Source organism: Schistocerca serialis, chromosome 2 (assembly GCF_023864345.2).
Source record: "Schistocerca serialis cubense isolate TAMUIC-IGC-003099 chromosome 2, iqSchSeri2.2, whole genome shotgun sequence".
NCBI lineage: Eukaryota > Metazoa > Arthropoda > Insecta > Orthoptera > Acrididae > Schistocerca > Schistocerca serialis.
The window spans coordinates 352,839,115-352,860,308 of record NC_064639.1 but is presented as its reverse complement, the minus strand read 5'-3'; the positions used below and the strand labels follow the sequence as shown (position 1 = coordinate 352,860,308).

Genomic DNA, 21,194 nt, shown 5'->3' with positions numbered 1-21,194 from the left:
TTGTGGCCCCACTACTGCGTGTGTTTTAAATTAGGACATATTATTTTCATATTTTGTCTGTTTCTTACACTTCATTCTTGATTCGATCTTATCGTATTCTGACACTGTGATCTTAGTCTCAGTCTTCTTGGTTTACTTTTATGTATACCCCTAATAAAATTCTGCTTCCTCCACCTCCATTTCTCATTTGTGGGCAAATGAACACCATGTTATAAGCAATCGGAGATCCAACATTTCTATTTGTGTCAGTCTGATTAACAGAATTCCATTTTCTTCTCTATTTCATCAATCTTTTATAAATAAGGGACACCTGGATATTGGTTATGTAAACATGTCACTTCATTCTGAGCATGTTTTATTGTTGGAAACTCCTTCGCAAATAACTGCTAGTTGCATTGTAAGTGTATTTTCACTGTTGCAGGCAATGACCCTGACAATTTATTTTCTTTATCTTTATTCAGTACTACATATGGTGGAAGGAAACATTTTGTAGTAAACAGTTGTTAAACACAGAGATCAAAATATATCTGATCCAGAAAATTTTTATTAGTCTGATATTCAATGAGCTGCATACAATAAGCTGATTTAGTTAATAAATTGTCTCTGTTCTGATTTTTATTTTTTATTCTAGTTATTCGTTTTTTTCTTTTTGTTGCCACTAAATTTCATTAATTACAAACTTGCATTGGTAGATCAACTATGCTGTTACAAAATGCAATTTGAAATTTTCAGAGGAAAATATTGATGAAACATATGGCATAAATGTGCAGTTTGAAGAATCTGAGGAGGAAGATGATGAAGATATGTATGGTGAAATCCGTGAAGAAGAGGATGATGATGAAGGAGAAGAAGCAAAGCTGGACCGTGCAATTCATGCCGAAAATGTGAGTGTGGTAATATGTTTAAGCTAATAGTTGCTGCACTGAACATGCGCCACTTTAGGGGATGTATTTGGAAAATATTTGCTTTGTTTCTTATTTTTTGTATCTTTTGTAGAATGTCTACAATGTTTTAATGTTTTACATAATATACTTACCAAAATATTTTCAACTGCCTGTTTAATCATCTGTGAGAAAAGAATCGTTTGCTCAAAATATTATATTACGACAAGAAAAATAATGAAACTTCCTGGCAGATTAAAACTGTGTGCTGGGCCGAGACTCGAACTCAGGACCTTTGCCTTTCACGGGCAGGTGCTCTACCAACTGAGCTACTCAAGCACGACTCACGCCCCGCCCTCACAGCTTTACTTCTGCCAGTACCTCGTCTCCTACCTCCCAAACTTTACACAAGCTCTCCTTTCAGGAGTGCTAGTTCTGCAAGGTTCGCAGTAGAGCTTCTGTAAAGTTTGGGAGGTAGGAGGCAAGGTACTGGCATAAGTAAAGCTGTGGGGGCGGGGCGTGATAGCTCAGTTAGTAGAGCATGTGCCCGCGAAAGGCAAAGGTCCCGAGTTCGAGTCTCGGTCCGGCACACAGTTTTAATCTGCCAGGAAGTTTCATATCAGCGCACACTCCGCTACAGAGTGAAAATTTCATTCAAGAAAAATAATAACTGTAAATGCAGGATCTATCAGGATGTTGTGTAGGGAATGAATTTTTCTGATAATGTTGCAATAATAGATAGCACAGGACAGCAAGTGCAGCAACATACAGCTAAGAGTTCTCTTCCCTCTGTGACAGTACAAGTAAGAACAACAGACACATTCGGAATTTTAGAATAACAAGTTATCTGTATAGTAGTGAATGTGATAATGGAAAATACTGGGCTGTATGAAGTTCTTTTCAGATCAACCATCCAGTATCTAGTTCACAGACAGATGTTTCGTGCCACACACTCCCTCTTTTTACTTCAGCCACGACAGATGGTCATGTTATGTTTTAGGTCAGTGTATTCTAATCCGTACTGCCTACTTGAATATGATAATGGAAAATACTGGACTGTATGAAGTTCTTTTCAGATCAACCATCCAGTATTTAGTTCACAGACAGATGTTTCATGCCACACACTCCCTCTTTTTACTTCAGCCACAACAGATGGTCATGTTATGTTTTAGGTCAGTGTATTCTAATCCGTACTGTTCTTTCAACAAATTACCACTCCCTCCCCTCCCCCAAACACACATGCAGCATGACTATATCTCTGTGCACAAATTGTAACCATGCACATATTCCGTGCATTCGTATTCCTGTTCCCCCTCCCGTGTGTACGTACATGTGTGTGTGTTTTGAACACTAGAAAGGGCTTTTATCATATTATGCTACATACACTGAATATTTTTAACATAATCACCCTGGGGATTGAGATATTAGTTGTAATAGTGATTAGCTTTCCTCTCTGTCTGCAAAATAGCTACCATCAGCAGGGAAAGCTAATTTATAATTGTCACAGTTGCATGCTGCTACGTCAGCTCTACAACTTCCTCAGTTATTGTAATAGCACCTTTTGGATTACCCATCCTTTGTCAACAGCCTTCCACCTTTCCCAAAATTGAAAAAGTGGGTGGATGATATTTCACCTCAGATGAGGAACTGCTAGACATTGACATTATCCATCCACACATATACGCTGCAAAGATCCACCTCATACATCTGCAACATTGATGTTCATTCCTTTTATGTGTCTGTATATGTGTGGATGGATATGTGTGTGTGTGTGCGCGAGTGTATACCCGTCCTTTTTTCCCCCTAAGGTAAGACTTTCCGCTCCCGGGATTGGAATGACTCCTTACCCTCTCCCTTAAAACCCACATACTTTCGTCTTTCCCTCTCCTTCCCTCTTTCCTGATGAGTTAACAGCTTGTTGCGAAAGCTTGAATTTTGTGTGTATGTTTGTGTTTGTTTGTGTGTCTGTTGACCTGCCAGCACTTTCATTTGGTAAGTCACATCATCTTTGTTTTTAGATATATTTTTCCTACGTGGAATGTTTCCCTCTATTATATATATATATATATAAACAAAGATGATGTGACTTACGAAATCAAAGTGCTGGCAGGTCGACAGACACACAAACAAACACAAACATACACACAAAATTCAAGCTTTCGCAACAAACTGTTGCCTCATCAGGAAAGAGCGAAGGAGAGGGAAAGACGAAAGGATGTGGGTTTTAAGGGAGAGGGTAAGGAGTCATTCCAATCCCGGGAGCGGAAAGACTTACCTTAGGGGGAAAAAGGGACGAGTATACACTCGCACACACACACATATCCATCCACACATATACAGACACAAGCAGACATATTTAAAGACAAAGAGTTTGGGCAGAGATGTCAGTCGAGGCAGAAGTGCAGAGGCAAAAATGTTGTTGAATGACAGGTGAGGTATGAGTGGCGGCAACTTGAAATTAGCGGAGATTGAGGTCTGGTGGATAACGGGAAGAGAGGATATATTGAAGAGCAAGTTCCCATCTCCGGAGTTCGGATGGGTTGGTGTTAGTGGGAAGTATCCAGATAACCCGGACGGTGTAACACTGCGCCAAGATGTCTGGCCGTGCACCAAGGCATGTTTAGCCACAGGGTGATCCTCATTACCAACAAACACTGTCTGCCTGTGTCCATTCATGCGAATGGGCAGTTTGTTGCTGGTCATTCCCACATAGAATGCATCACAGTGTAGGCAGGTCAGTTGGTAGATCACATAGGTGCTTTCACACGTGGCTCTGCCTTTGATCGTGTACACCTTCCGGGTTACAGGACTGGAGTAGGTGGTGGTGAGAGGGTGCATGGGTCAGGTTTTACACCGGGGGCGGTTACAAGGGTAGGAGCCAGAGGGTACGGTAGGTGGTTTGGGGATTTCGTAGGGATGAACTAAGAGGTTACGAAGGTTAGGTGGACGGCGGAAAGACACTCTTGGTGGAGTGGGGAGGATTTCATGAAGGATGGATCTCATTTCAGGGCAGGATTTGAGGAAGTCGTATCCCTGCTGGAGAGCCACATTCAGAATCTGATCCAGTCCCGGAAAGTATCCTGTCACAAGTGGGGCACTTTCGTGGTTCTTCTGTGGGAGGTTCTGGGTTTGAGAGGATGAGGAAGTGGCTCTGGTTATTTGCTTCTGTACCAGGTCGGGAGGGTAGTTGCGGGATGCGAAAGCTGTTGTCAGGTTGTTGGTGTAATGCTTCAGGGATTCCGGACTGGAGCAGATTCGTTTGCCACGAAGACCTAGGCTGTAGGGAAGGGACCGTTTGATGTGGAATTGGTGGCAGCTGTCTTAATGGAGGTACTGTTGCTTGTTGGTGGGTTTGATGTGGACGGACGTGTGAAGCTGGCCATCGGACAGGTGGAGGTCAACATCAAGGAAAGTGGCGTGGGATTTGGAGTAGGACCAGGTGAATCTGATGGAACCAAAGGAGTTGAGGTTGGAGAGGAAATTCTGGAGTTCTTCTTCACTGTGAGTCCAGATCATGAAGATGTCATCAATAAATCTGTACCAAACTTTGGGTTGGCAGGCCTGGGTAACCAAGAAGGCTTCCTCTAAGCGACCCATGAATAGGTTGGCGTACGAAGGGGCCATCCGGGTACCCATGGCTGTTCCCTTTAATTGTTGGTGTGTCTGGTCTTCAAAAGTGAAGAAGTTGTGGGTCAGGATGAAGCTGGCTAAGGTAATGAGGAAAGAGGTTTTAGGTAGGGTGGCAGGTGATCGGCGTGAAAGGAAGTGCTCCATCGCAGCGAGGCCCTGGACGTGCGGGATATTTGTGTATAAGGAAGTGGCATCAATGGTTACAAGGATGGTTTCTGGGGGTAACGGATTGGGTAAGGATTCCAGGCGTTCGAGAAAGTGGTTGGTGTCTTTGATTGAGGATGGGAGACTGCATGTAATGGGTTGAAGGTGTTGATCTACGTAGGCAGAGATACGTTCTGTGGGAGCTTGGTAACCAGCTACAATGGGGCGGCCGGGATGATTGGGTTTGTGAATTTTAGGAACAAGGTAGAAGGTAGGGGTGCGGGGTGTCGGTGGGGTCAGGAGGTTGATGGAGTCAGGTGAAAGGTTTTGTAGGGGGCCTAAGGTTCTGAGGATTCCTTGAAGCCACGCCTGGACATCAGGAATGGGATTACCTTGGCAAACTTTGTATGTGGTGTTGTCTGAAAGCTGACGCAGTCCCTCAGCCACATACTCCCGATGATCAAGTACCACGATTGTGGAACCCTTGTCCGCCGGAAGAATGACGATGGACCGGTCAGCCTTCAGATCACGGATAGCCTGGGCTTCAGCAGTGGTGATGTTGGGAGTAGGATTAAGGTTTTTTAAGAAGGATTGAGAGGCAAGTCTGGAAGTCAGAAATTCCTGGAAGGTTTGGAGAGGGTGATTTTGAGGAAGAGGATGTGGGTCCCGCTGTGACGGAGGACGGAACTGATCCAGGCAGGGTTCAATTTGGATAGTGTTTTGGGGAGTTGGATCATTAGGGGTAGGATTAGGATCATTTTTCTTCGTGGCAAAGTGATACTTCCAGCAGAGAGTACGAGTGTAGGACAGTAAATCTTTGACGAGGGCTGTTTGGTTGAATCCGGGAGTGGGGCTGAAGGTGAGGCCTTTGGATAGGACAGAGGTTTCGGATTGGGAGAGAGGTTTGGAGGAAAGGTTAACTACTGAATTAGGGTGTTGTGGTACCAGATTGTGTTGATTGGAATTTTGAGGTTTTGTAGGGAGTGGAGCTGGAAGTGGGAGATTGAGTAGATGGGAGAGACTGGGTTTGTGTGCAATGAGAGGTGGTTGAGGTTTGCTGGAAAGGTTGTGAAGGGTGAGTGAGTTGCCTTTCCGGAGGTGGGAAACCAGGAGATTGGAAAATTTTTTGAGGTGAATCTCCTGGTTTCGCAACAAATGGTTGCTTCATCAGAAAAGAGGGAAGGAGAGGGAAAGACGAAAGGATGTGGGTTTTAAGGGAGAGGGTAAGGAGTCATTCCAATCCCGGGAGCGGAGGGACTTACCTTAGGGGGAAAAAGGGACAGGTATACACTCGCGCACACACACACACATATCCATCTGCACATACACAGACACAAGTAGACAAGTAGACCTCTAAGTTCATCCCTATGAAATCCCCAAGCCACCTTCCCTACCCTCTGGCTCCTACCCTTGTAACTGCCCCCGGTGTAAAACCTGTCCCATGCACCCTCCCACCACCACCTACTCCAGTCCTGTAACCCGGAAGGTGTACACGATCAAAGGCAGAGCCATGTGTGAAAGCACCCCCGTGATTTACCAACTGACCTGCCTACACTGTGAAGATTTCTATGTGGGAATGACCAGCAACAAACTGTCCATTCGCATGAATGGACACAGGCAGACAGTGTTTGTTGGTAATGAGGATCACCCTGTGGCTAAACATGCCTTGATGCACGGCCAGCACATCTTGGCACAGTGTTACATCGCCTGGGTTATCCGGATACTTCCCACTAACACCAACCTGTCAGAACTCCGGAGATGGGAACTTGCCCTTCAGTATATCCTCTCTTCTCGTTATCCGCCAGGCCTCAATCTCCGCTAATTTCAGTTTGCCGCTGCTGATACCTCACCTGTCTTTCAAGAACATCTTTGCCTCCGTACTTCCACCTTGACTGACATCTCTGCCCAAACTCTTTGCCTTTACAAATGTCTGCTTGTGTCTGTGTATGTGCAGATGGATATGTGTGTGTGTGTGTGCGCGAGTGTATACCTGTCCTTTTTTCCCCCTAAGTTAAGTCTTTCCGCTCCCGGGATTGGAATGACTCCTTACCCTCTCCCTTAAAACCCACATCCTTTCGTCTTTCCCTCTCCTTCGCTCTTTCCTGATGAGGCAACAGTTTGTTGCGAAAGCTTGAATTTTGTGTGTATGTTTGTGTTTGTTTGTGTGTCTATCGATCTGCCAGCCCTTTCGTTTGGAAAATCACATCATATTTTTATATATATATATATATATATATATATATATATATATATATATATATCCTCATGAAATCCTCCCCACTCCAACAAGAGTGTCTTTCCGCCGTCCACCTAACCTTCGTAACCTCTTAGTTCATCCCTATGAAATCCCCAAACCACCTTCCGTACCCTCTGGCTCCTACCCTTGTAACCGCCCCCTATGTAAAACCTGTCCCATGCACCCTCCCACCACCACCACCTACTCCAGTCCTGTAACCCGGAAGGTGTACACGATCAAGGGCAGAGCCACGTGTGAAAGCACCCACGTGATTTACCAACTGACCTGTCTACACTGTGACGCATGCTATGTGGGAATGACCAGCAACAAACTGTCCATTCGCATGAATGGACACAGGCAGACAGTGTTTGTTGGTAATGAGGATCACCCTGTGGCTAAACATGCCTTGGTGCGTGGCCAGCACATCTTGGCACAGTGTTACACCGTCCGGGTTACCTGGATACTTCCCACTAACACCAACCTATCCGAACTCCGGAGATGGGAACTTGCCCTTCAGTATATCCTCTCTTCCCGTTATCCACCAGGCCTCCGTCTCCGCTAATTTCAAGTTGTCGCCACTCATACCTCACCTGTCATTCAACAACATCTTTGTCTCTGCACTTCCGCCTCGACTGACATCTCTACCCAAACTCTTTGCCTTTGAATATGTCTGCTTGTGTCTGTATATGTGTGGATGGACGTGTGTGTGTGTGTGTGTGTGTGTGTGTGTGTGTGTGTGTGCGCGAGTGTATACCCATCCTTTTTTCCCCCTAAGGTAAGTCTTTCCGCTCCCGGGATTGGAATGACTCCTTACCCTCTCCCTTAAAACCCACATCCTTTCGTCTTTCCCTCTCCTTCCCTCATTCCTGATGAAGCAACCGTGGTTGCGAAAGCTTGAAGTTTGTGTGTATGTGTTTGTTTGTGTGTCTATCGACCTGCCAGCGCTTTCTTTTGGTAAGTCACATCATCTTTGTTTTTAGATATAGAGAGGCCAATGTCAAAATACCCAGAGTCATGAACAGGGGCCGACAAGCGGTTTGTGAACTTACACCACTTATCGCCCAAACCGCCTGTTTATGAGCCAAAAGTATACTTTTAGAATGGGAAGAGTTACCCCAAAATATGATAACCATATGACATAAAGGAATGAAAATAAGCAAAGTAGACTAATTCTTATGTCAAATGATCACTCACTTCAGATACGGTTTGAAATAGTAAAAATTGCAGCATTAAGTCTTTGAACAAGATCCTGAACATGGGTTTTCCACGACAGTTTATTATCTGTCTGAACACCTAGAAATTTGAACTGTTCAGTTTCACTAATCATATGCCCATTCTGTGAAATTAAAACATCGGGTTTTGTTGAATTGTGTGTTAAAAACTGTAAAAACTGAGTCTTACTGTGATTTGGCATTAGTTTATTTTCTACATGCTGTTAACTGCACTATTTGAAACCGAGATAATGTTGCACACAACATCCTTTACTACCAAGCTAGTGTCATCAGCAAACAGAAATATTTCAGCTTTACTCATAATACTAGAGGAACTATCATTTATATAAATAAGGAACAGGAGTGGCCCCAACTCTGATCCCTGGGGCACCCCTCACTTGACCACACCCACTCAGACCCACATCACAGCTATTCTCAATATTGTGAATAATGATCTTTTGCTGTCTGTTGCTAAAGTAAGAGTTGACCAGTTGTGAGCTACTCCCTGTATTCTGTAATGGTCTGACTTCTGGAGCAATATTTTGTGATCAACACAATCAAACGCCTTAGTTAAATAAAAAAATATGCCTATCATTTGAAACCTTTTGTTTAAACAATCCAGTACCTCACAGAGAAAAGAGAAGCATTTTCAATTGTTAAACAACTTCTAAAGCAGAACTGTACATTTGATAGCAAATCGTGCGATTTAAAATGATCAATTATCCTTACACACGCAGCCTTTCAATAACTTTAGCAAAAACTGATAACATAGAAATAGGTGTAAAATTATCTACATTATCCCTTTCTCTCTTTTTATAAAGTGGCTTTACTACTGAATACTTTAATCGTTCAGGAAACAAATATGGCTAAATACAGGGCTAACATGTGCAGCACAGTTCTTTAATATTCTGCTGGGCACCCCATCATAACGGTAGAGTCCTTAGTCTCCAGTGATTTAATTATTGACTCAATCTCCCCCTGTATCACAGAGGAGTATTTCAGACATCAGTCTCGGAAAGGCATTTGCCATGAAAGTTATATGATTCCGTGTAGAAACTAAATTTTTATTTAATTCACCAGCAATGCTCAGAAAATGACTGTTAAATACTGCACATATATCTGATTTATCAGAGCAGAATTTATCAGAGCAGAAGTATTTTTACTGTGAACTGACTTTATATTGTCGACCTTGGGCTGCTGACCAGATACTTCCTTCACAACTGACCACATGGTTTCTGTGAATTAGCTATTCAATTTGCGTACCTAATAAAATTTTTAAGCACCATACAGTAATGTTTGTAATGGGCTACTGTACCCTGATTGTGACTTCTTTTAACATTTTAATGTAATTTCCGCTTTGCTCTTTGTGACTTCCTTATCCCACAAATCAGCCATCCAGGCTGCCTATTACTGCTAGTACCCCATTTAGAACGTTCTAATGGAAAGTAAATCTCAAAGAGCATGAGAAATGTGTTAAGGAAAGCATTGTATTTATCATCTACGTTATCGGCACTATAAACATCCTGCCGCTCTTGTTCCTTGACAAGGTTTAAAAAACTCTCTGTTGCTGTTGGATTAACTTTCCTACATAGTTTGTAATTATATGCGACATTTGTTTGACTACAAAAGTCTTCTAGTGTTAAAATTTGTGCATCATGGTCTGAAAGGCCATTCACCCTTTTACTAACAGAATGTCCATCTAGTGATGAAGACTGAATAAAAATATTGTCTATGGCTGTACTACTGTTCCCCTGCACCGTACCAAAAAAAAAAAAAAAAAAAAAAAAAAAACAGTCTGCATGAGATCATATGAATTTAGGAGATCTACCAACATCATTTTTCTTGCATCATCATATACAAAATCTATATTGAAGTCACCACATATAACTAATTTCTGGTACTTCCTACAAAGTGAATCAAGAGGCCTCTCTAGCTTGAGCAGAAATGCTCTGAAGTCAAGAGTTAGGCGACCTATAAACAACAACAATTAGAAGTTTAGTTTCACTAAATTCAACTGCCCCTGCCCAACATTCAAATATCTGTTCAGTGCAGTGCCATGATACATCTATGGACTTAAATGGAATACTGCTTGTTATGTACATAGCCACTCCCCCACCTCGCAAGGAACTCCTTTAAAAACAGCCAGCTAATCTGTATCCTGGTAATGGAAGCCTCTGAATTGTCAAATTATTTAAGTGGTGCTCCGACATACCAGTAATTTCAGAATCAACATCTGTAAGCAGTTCAGTAACTTTATCTATGATACGGCTTATATTTTGATGAAATAAAACTTATCTTTTAGTTTTTAGTTTCTAAGTTACAAGTTTAACATGTAACTAATAAAGATATGACTTTTTTTGTGTCAAAAATTTAATCCTTTCAATACAACCAAACTGATGGCTATTCTGGCATGTCATACCAACTAAATCTTTATTGCGATCAGTGATTGTGCAGAGGTCAAAGCATAAGGCCATTATTAATCAACTGCTGCCTACAGTTTCACAATATTTTTAATTAAGAAAAGAGAAAATATGCAAAATTTCATGATGTTACATTAAATCCACTGTTTTCAAGTTATGTTCTTGAAAACTGCCATTTTAGTGGCATTAAATTTGTGTGTCCCTTGGTATAGTCAAGCTCTTACGTGACTGCAATGGATGTCTTATTGTCCATGGTGATTATATTGAAGAATCGTCAGTCTATATCTATATTATCTTCACTTAATCACTTTCTGATATTCTAATCTCTTCACTTGTTTTAATTTGCATCCTGTGTTGAAGGCTGAAAAATATATTAGTATCCAGTGTTTGAATATTCATTCAGGGTAAAAGTTGTATGTGATTATTCACTCTGTAGGTTTCTAAATTTGTGTGATAGTATCGATAATTTCCTTTTGTATGGATGTCTTGACAATGCGCAATTGTTTCTGTTTCAGTTGGGTGGTGCAGAAGAGACCCGGAAGGAAAAAACTCTACATCCATTGGACATTGATGCCTATTGGCTTCAGCGTCGGCTCAGCAAATTCTATGATGATGCTATGGTCTCTCAAGCTCGAGCAGCTGAAGTTTTAGCTGTACTACGAGATGCTGGGGATGATCGTGACTGTGAAAATCAACTTGTATTACTTTTGGGCTACAGCTGTTTTGACTTCATAAAGTTATTGAAGCGACATCGGCAGATGAGTGAGTAAAAACTACATTTAAAGTTCTGTTTTAACATGCTTTTTGAGGGAATTATTTTGTAAGAAAATTGTGATTGAAAGACAAATAGCCAGTTACGCAAAAACTATAAGGGAATTGAAAGGAGTTTTGAAAATGTGAAATACAGCTAAGGTCTATAAGAATGCAGAATCCCATGGCAGTTTTATTTAATAAAATATTCTCTGTTTACGAGTCGTGTCAAATGGTTAAAATGCCTCAAGCTTTTGGCCAAATAATGTGTGGTCATTGTCAAGTGAGATGGCTGCTGATGGATCGCTGGTATGCTCTTATATGCTTTGGCTGCTGACTGTGACATCTTTTATGTCTTGGCCTTGCGAGTTGGTACGGACTGCATAAAAATAAGTCAGTGCACTGGTTACAAGCAATAAGTATTTTTATTGGTAACACAAAAAAGAATTTGAAAAGGTCTTCGAACGATTGGTATCTCAGAGAGAGAAATTCCTGACAGGAACAAATTTAGAAGATTGGTGAATAACTACCAAGGTTTTAAAATGGCTTCAACGGCCGCAAGACGGAGAGGACCATTATCTGAAGAGCATAAATAGGCACTTCTTGGTGGGCTCAGAAGATGGCAGGAAGTCAAAGCTGGAACAAGAACAAGGCCTAAATACTAAAATGAAATTGGTTGTTACCATGCAGTCCATAGAGGCTTAACTCGATTAAAACACAGTTCATGAGTCTGATGAAAATGTTGAAAAGCAAAGCTACTTCTGATAGAGATAAAGATTTCTCACAATAATCCAAATGGGTGTCTTAATTGAAGTTGGGTCTGTGTCTCATTAGTGGGCTGTCGGTGCTATGGCCGGTGCCCTGGTTGGCGATGTGGCTGGTGTGCTAAGGTCTTGATGGGTCGATGTCTGGATGAAGGTCACTACCAATTGATGGGCTATAGCCAGTAACAAGCATTGAGCTTGGAGCGAGAGTGCTTTGGTGACTTGTGTGTCCGTAACTTATCCCATTTATTTGTGTGGAATATGGGGCCGTACAGTTGAAGATGGAATTCAACCATGTTTCATTTCTGTTGATTCCTCACATCGTTGAGAGGTTAAGACTAGGTTAAAATGCAGACTGAAAAATCTGTGGTCCGACCAAGATTTCGATCCTGCATCCTTTGTTTCCAGGCTCGCGCTTTATCACAAGACCACAAGGCCCAACAGCTGGAGTATATAAGGGTATACCAGCAGCCCATCAGCTTTGATTTCAGTTGACAATTGTCAAGGAGTGCTTGGTTGAAAGCTCGTAACATTTTAACCGCTTGATGCAACTGGAAACGTTTGCACATTATATTAAGGTCTATTCTCAGATTGCATATGTATGTGTTGCCTTGTTTCTTTTTTTGTTGTATTTCTTGTTCAGTGTCATATTAAAATAGACAAGATACTGACTTCGCACAGCATAGGATCGACCACTGGTCAAATTAAAATCGCAGCTGCTACAAAAGGGAAGTATTGGTCATACGTGGGTTGATGTTCCAGTGGTGACATGGATATTCGGATAATAAAGGCAAGGATGGGCGCAGGCCGGGCCAGAACTGTATATTGGCATTTGGCTTAATGACAGAGGGTTCTGGGGCAGCCAACAGCAGTGCCCATTATCAGTGACAGTTTCTGTGCATACATCAAAGCTCTTGGTTCATTCTCTGGCAGGGAATGTAGCTATCTCTATCACCACCAGTCAGGACGTCTTCTCTATTGGTCACCTTATTTGGCATGTTTAGGACTACACATTTTCTTTATAGACTGGCGTAAATAGGAGGCTTCAGTCATTGCGCTGATGAAATATTGGGAGAATTTCACAGTTACGTCTGATATATTGCCCGAGACCCATTTCTACATTTCCAGTCTTGTTTATAATCCTATCAACCATTCAATGTTTCAACTTCACAGTGAGTTGTTAGCTTTCCACTTAAGTCTCATTTGCTACGCAATGGAATCTTCCAATTTGAAAGCTACTGTGGTATTTTCCAAACATTTTCATGTACATACAGCTGCTTCTTTTGTTGATTGGCAACTAAAACTATTTTGTTGTTATTTGAGTGTTCTTCATAGTATTTAAGATGTGATACTGATATGTTATGTGTAATGTTGCATGTTTCTGAAATAAAAATTTAAGAAACCTCAACTTTTCGTATCAGGAATTCCTATTGATAATAGATGCACATCATAAAGTCAGTGGTCACATATAAAACTGCAAGCATCGTAGTTAAGGAGGGGGCAGATAGCTTTTCGCCCCTTTGTTAAAAAGGCTATATACGGTTTTAACTGAAACATGTTGCAGTGATCTGCCTCGCATCTAAAATATCACTTTCTTATCCAATACCATTATGCATAACAAAGTGATTGGTATTCAAAATAAGCAAACTTCCAGTTGTACAAATTAATTTGACCTGTGTTCAAATTTGCATTATTTGAATGACATCCCAAGCTTTAGTGATATTGGTGAGAACTCAACGTCTGGGATAGTGTGTCAGTTATACCTCTAATATTTTACTCTGAGGTGACAAAAGTCATTGGATACCCCCTAATATCGTGTCCAACCTCCTTTTGCTCAGCATAGTGCAGCAGTTTGATGTGGTGTGGACTCATGTCTTTGGAAGTCCCCTGCAGAAGAGAACCGTGCTGCCTGCCTCCATAGCCGTCCGTAATTGTGAGAGTGTTGCCAGTGCAGGATTTTGTGCACGAACTGACCTGTTGTCCTACAAACGTTCAATGACATTCATGTTGGGTGACCTGGGTGGCCAGATCATTCACTCGAATTGTCCAGAATGTTCTTCAATCCAGCCGCGAACAATTGTGGCTCAGTGACAAGCCACATTCTCATCCATACAAATTCCATTGTTGTTTGGGAATATGAAGTCCATGAATGGCTGCAAATGGTTTCCAAACTGCCAAACACAGCCATTTCCAGTCAATGATCAATTCAGTTGGGCCAGAGGAACCAGTCCATTGCATATAAACACAGATCACACCTTTATGGAGCCACCACCAACTTGCACAGTGCCTTGTTGACAACTGAGGTCCAGGGCTTCATGAGGTCTGTGGTACCCTCAAACCCAACCTTCAGCTCTTACCAACTGAAATTGGGACTCATCTGACCAGGCCACAGCTTTTCAGTTGTTTAGGGTGCAATCAATATGGTCACCAGTCTAGGAGAGGTGCTGCAGATGAAGTCGTGCTGTTAGCAGAGGCACACTTGTTGGTCATCTGCTACCATAGCCCATTAATGCCAAATTTTCCGCACTGTTGAAATGGATATGTTCGTCGTATGTCCCACATTGAGTTCTGTGGTTATTTCGTGCAGTATTGTTTGTTTGTTAGCACTGACAGCTCTATGCTAACACCATTGTTCTTGGTCATTAAGTGAAGCCCTGCGGCCACTGCATTGTCCATGGTGAGAGGTAATGCTTGAAATTTGGTATTCTTGGTGTACTGTTGACACTGTGGATCTGAGAATATTGAATTTCTCAACAGTTTGCAAAATGTAATGACCTCACATCTAGTGCCAACAGCCATTCGGTGTTCGAAGTCTGTTAATTTTCACCTTGTGGCCATAATCACTTTGGAAGCTTTTCACACAAATTGCTTGAGTACAAGTGACTCTTTGCCAGGGTCCTGCCCTTTTATACATTGTGTATGCGATACAGCTGCTATCTGTGTATGTGCATATTGCTACGTTCATATTGTTCTTTCTGCTCTTCCAGTATTGTGTTTACAGATGCGTGTGTCTTGCATTAATCAGTTACAGAAAATTGTAGAATTGAGATAATTTTTAGGTCTATACTTCTTCAGCATTTTACTTTAATTTAGACTTTCATTGACCTTTCCCGGACCTCATTTTGTAACGATATCTGTTTAATAAAATAAAATTAGCTTATGGCAATTCCTTAAGGAAAATTCCTGTACATGCTAGTGAATATATAGTGACATTATTCAGTTCAGAATGACTTTAGTGACCTTCACCTTCCCAGAAAGTCGGAATTGCAGTGATTCTTTTAAGAATAATATAAGAGTGTTCTTCTGATTTCAGTCCTTTATTGCACATTGCTGGCTTCTTCTCAAAGTGAATCTGAGCGCCAGAAGATACGAGAGAAAATGAGTGAGGATCCATCTCTAGTTAAAATTCTGAGAGCATTGGACACAGGTGGAGGTGATGATGAAGAAGTTGTCGGAGGTGGTGGAGGTGGCCGAGGCTCATCTGGCAGGTCTCGCCGAGACCAGGGAGGTGAGGGATCTGGGGATGTTGGAGCTGCTAGTGCTGCCAATGTACCAGGACAGCGTGTCATTGTAGACCTGGAAGACCTTGTATTCGCCCAGGGAAGTCATTTTATGGCGAACAAACGTTGTCAGTTGCCTGATGGGTCCTTCCGTAAGCAAAGAAAAGGTAAGATGAATTTACATCTTGTAGATCTTTTTGCTTGAGTATTTTTATTTATATTTTTGTGTTTGAAATACCTCTTATTATAAAATTAGGAGACAGGATTGGTGGCTGGTATTTACCTTCAGGTAAAATGTCAGTACTGCTATAGATACACATAAAAGTACATACACAATCCTAGCTTTTGGAATTAATAGCTCCTTTCTTGGGAAAGACAGAGGGTCGAACTGCGGCAGGTCAACAAGAAAGGGCATGTGACTGTAACCTCAGGATAAGAGGCACCCATCCGTTAAGATGCACTGCAAGTATTTTTAGAAAGTTTTTGAAATTACGCCTTTTTGCCACATGCAGAACCATTTTTACACCAGTTTATACAGCTCTTCTTGCGTAGCACGTGGATTGACAATTGAGCAGGAACATTTATGACAACTGAAACCAATGTGGAAACCTCATGGCAATTTTAATCACTTAACCCATACAGAAATATCGAATGTCATTAACTTTTTGGATAACTTTGGGTTCATACAAACAGCTAAACTACTGCAGATATAATTCTACTGATGGTCACTAGCAGACAACAAAAATAGTGGCAATTTTGAAACCATATTGCAAACACCTTGCATTACTTCAGCCGGGAATTTAATTTCTTGAAACTGAATACTACATACTTACATCATTTTATAATAGTTATTGTAGCAGAGTTCTTATTAAAATTTATGGGATTTTGTGCATTTTACGGTCAGTTAAACATTTATTCCATGAGGTTTTTCGGATTGCAGCCAGATTACGTCCACATCTTGCCATGGTATTTTGGCTGACAACCATTCAGGCATCATCAGGTGAGTGTTTTGCACTGAATAGTAGTCAGCTGAAATGTCATGGCAAGATGTCAATGTAATTTGGCTGCAATCCTCATGGAATGGCCATTACGCCAGGAAAATATATAGAATAACAATGAAATAATCCCTTGTTTATTTCTCAAAATAGTTTCAGAAATAGTAGTGTCTATGAAGTGTCAAAAACAAACAGTTTTCTTACAGCAGGTGCTCTAACAGAAGAAAGGTTTACTGCATTTAGGTATTTATAGTATTTACTAATTTTATTTAAGCAAAATTGGGATGGAGTAAGAAAAATTCCCAGCAATTTGTTTGGCATCCCATACCTACTTTGATCACATTCACAAAACATGATGCAAACTGAAAATGCACAAATGATTAAAGTTTCCTGAATATTGTTCTGCTGATAAATATGAAATGACAAAGATCCATCAAAAGGTGTATTGTCTGACAATATCCAGAAAAATGCTTTCCACTGTTGAAGAATTCTTTTTTATTTTTTTTTTTTAATCAAGGGATTGAATCACTTTAGTTGTACCGGAGGCAGTCCACATTAAATCAGCTTACTGTTGTCCACTTGGAACACAGTATTGTCAATATGTCCGGGTCGAGAGTCCAGGGTAAGATGATGTTTTGAATTATGTGTTGAAAATTACTCCTCCCCATTTGTCCAGGCATACTAATCACTGGCATTACAGTATAGAAATGTGTTAAATGTGCATCAATTGCCGTTTTTCATCACAGAATGATAAATTTTGCTTGCATGTAATTTTTGCGTGAAACTTGACTAGTCGGAGTTGTAGGCAACAATTGCATGGACAACAGTGAGCTTCATTCTCGTGTCAGCTTCTGATTTCTCTACTCTTACCAACCGATGACATATCCTCAACATGTTTACTTGAAGTAAACTGTAATTTTACTTCTAATATTGTTCAATTTTGTTAATATGCTTAACCAGTTTGAAGAAATTGCCAATGTCCTTATCTGATGCAAATTGCAGAGTCATCACTTAGCTTTCCACCAATAACTGTAGATTGTCCCTCATGTGTAATTCTAAAGCTTTCAAATATTTTTTCTTTCACAATATTTGCATTTTGGCACATATGTCTATCTTTGCATAATTTGTTCTTTGGTTCATGTTATTGAAAATCAGATTTTAAAAAATGGTACAAGTGTTGCACACTGCTTACTGTAAGCATTATTCCGTTCTTCTGTTTAACCAACAATCCAGTGCTCCTTTATTTGTCACTGAGAACTTCAAAACGGTCAACTGGCATAGCTATCATAACCCGAACCACTGTTTCCCGAATTGTTAGAATGATTGCTTGTAATGTTCCGCACTTTCTATTGAAATGTCAATATCATTTGAATGAATGTCCATGAAATTAATCGCTAAATTGTACACATGCACGTCTTCAGAAGAGTTAATTGATGTCAGTTGCATATCACATCTTCATATTTCATTTTTGCAAGATTGGGAACATTAATTAGATTTCATGTTATTCTCAAATTCTAGTGTTATTCTGAAATTTTGGAACTTGCACAAAGATAGATTCTAATTGCAGATGTGAAAATATAATTGTTGTTAGCTGACTTTTATCTCCATCGTTAACACTCACTAACACTGCAGAATTAATTGATAACTATTTTTGTTTCTGTATGCTAAATATGCTACAATTTCAAGTGAGTGGTAGTTAGAGGATGTCTCGATTTGCGAAAAATTACCAGTGGAAACAATGGTGTAGACTCATATTACCTGTTTACCAGTACACCTTCAGGGACAGTCTGCTCCAGCCATTTGACAAGCAATGAAAAATATATAAAAAAATTGTGCTTGGTAGAGCATATTGACTGCTAAAATTTTGTCAGTTGATTTGTTTGGTAGGTTCTTCCCATGAAAAACAAAAAAAAGTAGGCAGGTTTTGACATGTTGTATTTTATCATTCCCTTGTGTAAAGAACAAGTAGCACATCATAAAGTGGCCTGTGGGTGACATTACAGGCAAATTTACATGGCAGTGGTATCCCACTACGTGTGACAAGGCTTTGTCCTGCAGCAAGATGGCAGTGCCTCTTTTACTTAGCATTCCTGATGTAACAACTGCTGTTTAGTTGTCATCAATAAATAGGAGTTGAAAGCACTTGTTGTCTTCAGTGTTGTTCCAAACCATCCTACTTAAAATTTGTCGGTCATGTTGCTTAACAATGCAAAGTATCGGACTGTGGTCACCATAGTAGAATCTGACACTAGCACTGCTGGAAATGAAGAAGACATTTGAACTGGAGTTTGAAAACACAGCATTATGTAACTTGGAACACCAGTGAAAACATTGGTGGTTTCTTTTTAGTAGAAGTATAGACTGTGTCATCCATGCTACTGGTCCCACCTGCAAATGACAAAGTCAGACCACTTACTGGTCCTTATTTGTTGTAGTGCTTCAACATCTGGCTAACACAATGGTCAAAACTGTATAATTCTTCCAAGATGGTGGTCATCATATGCTGTGTTATATTGTGACCCAGTACATGCTTGTCACTGCATGTGACTGTCTTCTAATCACAGGTACAGCACGTGCATTGTCAATATCATTATACGATGCCTTGTACAATCTGAAATGTCATGGAATGACAAAGTTGTGTCGTGAGTACGGATTATTATTCTACATTATGTGAATTCATTCATGACCTGATATTGCACTCCTTACAGTATACAAGATGCACTGGAACTAGCATTCCTGCTTTTACTTTGTATGAACATCTTCTCTGGCCAAGTTTGGTGTTAACTGACCTATATAATGTTTATCAAGGCATGTTGTAGCTTGTCCTATATGTGTCACATTTCTCTAACCCAAATTCAACCCCCCCCCCCCCCCCCCCCCCCAGTTGCTTTTGCATCCTATTTCTTTTCCTCTGCGTGTCGCAGTTTCTTTTTCACTACTTTCCTCTGTGTTTTGTTGTAGTATTTTGCTCTCTCTCTTAATTGATTTTTTTTTTCTGTCCTGTTTGTGTGAAGAAATATTCTCACAGTAACATCTAGTAAAGGAGGTAATCAGTGATGGTCAAATTGGAACTTGAATTGTGGCCCTTCTAAATAAGAACTCATTACACAGCATATCATGATAAGCAGGACAGTATTTATAAACTTTATAATCTTTCATTGTTGCTAATTATTGTAAGTAATTATAGTTTTGTGTAATGCAGTTTAAGAAGATTAGTGTTGCCTATTTTAATCGTTGAAGTAGTAACAGATAGTCATTCCACGTAACTCAGTAAATACATGCCTAGTGTAAAATTTTAAATTACTTAATATCAACATTTCTTTGCAGGTTATGAAGAAGTGCATGTTCCAGCTTTGAAGCCAAAGCCTTATGGAGCAGATGAATGTAACGTTCCAATTGAGAAACTGCCAAAGTATGTTCAACCTGCATTTGAAGACTGTAAAGCGCTAAATCGCATTCAAAGCAGACTGTACAAAGTAGCATTGGAATCTGATGAAAATCTACTTCTGTGTGCACCAACGGTTCGTTCCTTGCAGTTCAGACCTAAAATTAGTTTTGATTTTTCCTCTGTGTTCCAGTATTAGTCAGTTTACATTTTTGATGATGTTAGAGCAATACAAGTTAACTAAAAACAAAAACAAAAGTTGCTGTTGGAGAGGTGTTATTTACCTAAAGGATAAGGGATAATGTTGAAGTGAGTACGAACAGGATGAGTGTCTGACAATAAAATCAGTGAATATGTCAAAATCCGACAAATACATATTTTTTGTAGGTCCTGTCTATTCCCTCACCTCAGTGATTCTCAAAGTTCAGATAGACACTAGGGGATTTATAGAAAATATTTGCCGTATATACAAGTTTTACTTAAAATATTTGATTTTAAACTTAACTTTGTGCAGTTTTCATTTTATTTTCCTTCCTGTCCCTTTCTTGCTTTTCTGAGTTATATCAAGTACATTTTTTTGTTTTATGTATCTTCATGTATATATTGATAAAAATTTGTTATCTGTAAAGTGTAGGCTGCAATACAGTTAAATCTTCAACACCAACAATGTTTAATGTTGAACACAATATTGGATAATGAATAAGATGAAATGTTGAGCATACTTAAAACTTACTGTATATGCCGTATAGTATAATAGTTATAAACGACACATTTTCATTCCAGTTACTTTGTTACAAAAATTAAGTGTCACTACCAAAATAAAAAGACAGTAGTCTGTCCATAAATTACATGGAGGCCTACACTTTCTTCTACATTTCTCTTTAAAATGTTCCACAAATATGAAGTACTGTACGTAACATATTGAAAATATCCAATACACCTATTCACAAAACATCAATAATGAATACGCTATTATTCCACTTCTGCACTTTGAAAAGATAACACATATTGGAATTTAATTTTGTAGTTTTCTACAATCACAGCAAGGACAGTATTCTTTAGTTTTTCAACCATTTCCATTAACTTTAAAAAGCAATACAGTAACCCATACTACTGTATACTGTCATACGTAAGACAATCACTTATCTTTGTTTGCTTTTTGCTTTTTAAATATGCATACCCATTTAGCATTTGATAATGCATTTGTTTGAAGTATTTTCTTTGACAATAAGAAATTTTTGTTAAGTATTCACTGCAGTGTGAGCTTCGTTAAGTGAT

At 40.0% G+C, this 21,194-nt stretch overlaps 1 protein-coding gene across 1 annotated transcript in view; it reads left to right on the top strand.

Moving 5' to 3' along the window:
- The window catches only part of LOC126457167 (putative U5 small nuclear ribonucleoprotein 200 kDa helicase), a 108,664-nt gene that overhangs the window by 17,064 nt on the left and 70,406 nt on the right, over positions 1-21,194 (top strand). The window contains exons 5-8 of the mRNA XM_050093249.1: positions 733-884; positions 11,038-11,284; positions 15,350-15,703; positions 19,859-20,052. Of these exons, the coding sequence (XP_049949206.1) occupies positions 733-884; positions 11,038-11,284; positions 15,350-15,703; positions 19,859-20,052 (947 nt within the window). The remainder of the gene's footprint in view (positions 1-732; positions 885-11,037; positions 11,285-15,349; positions 15,704-19,858; positions 20,053-21,194) is intronic.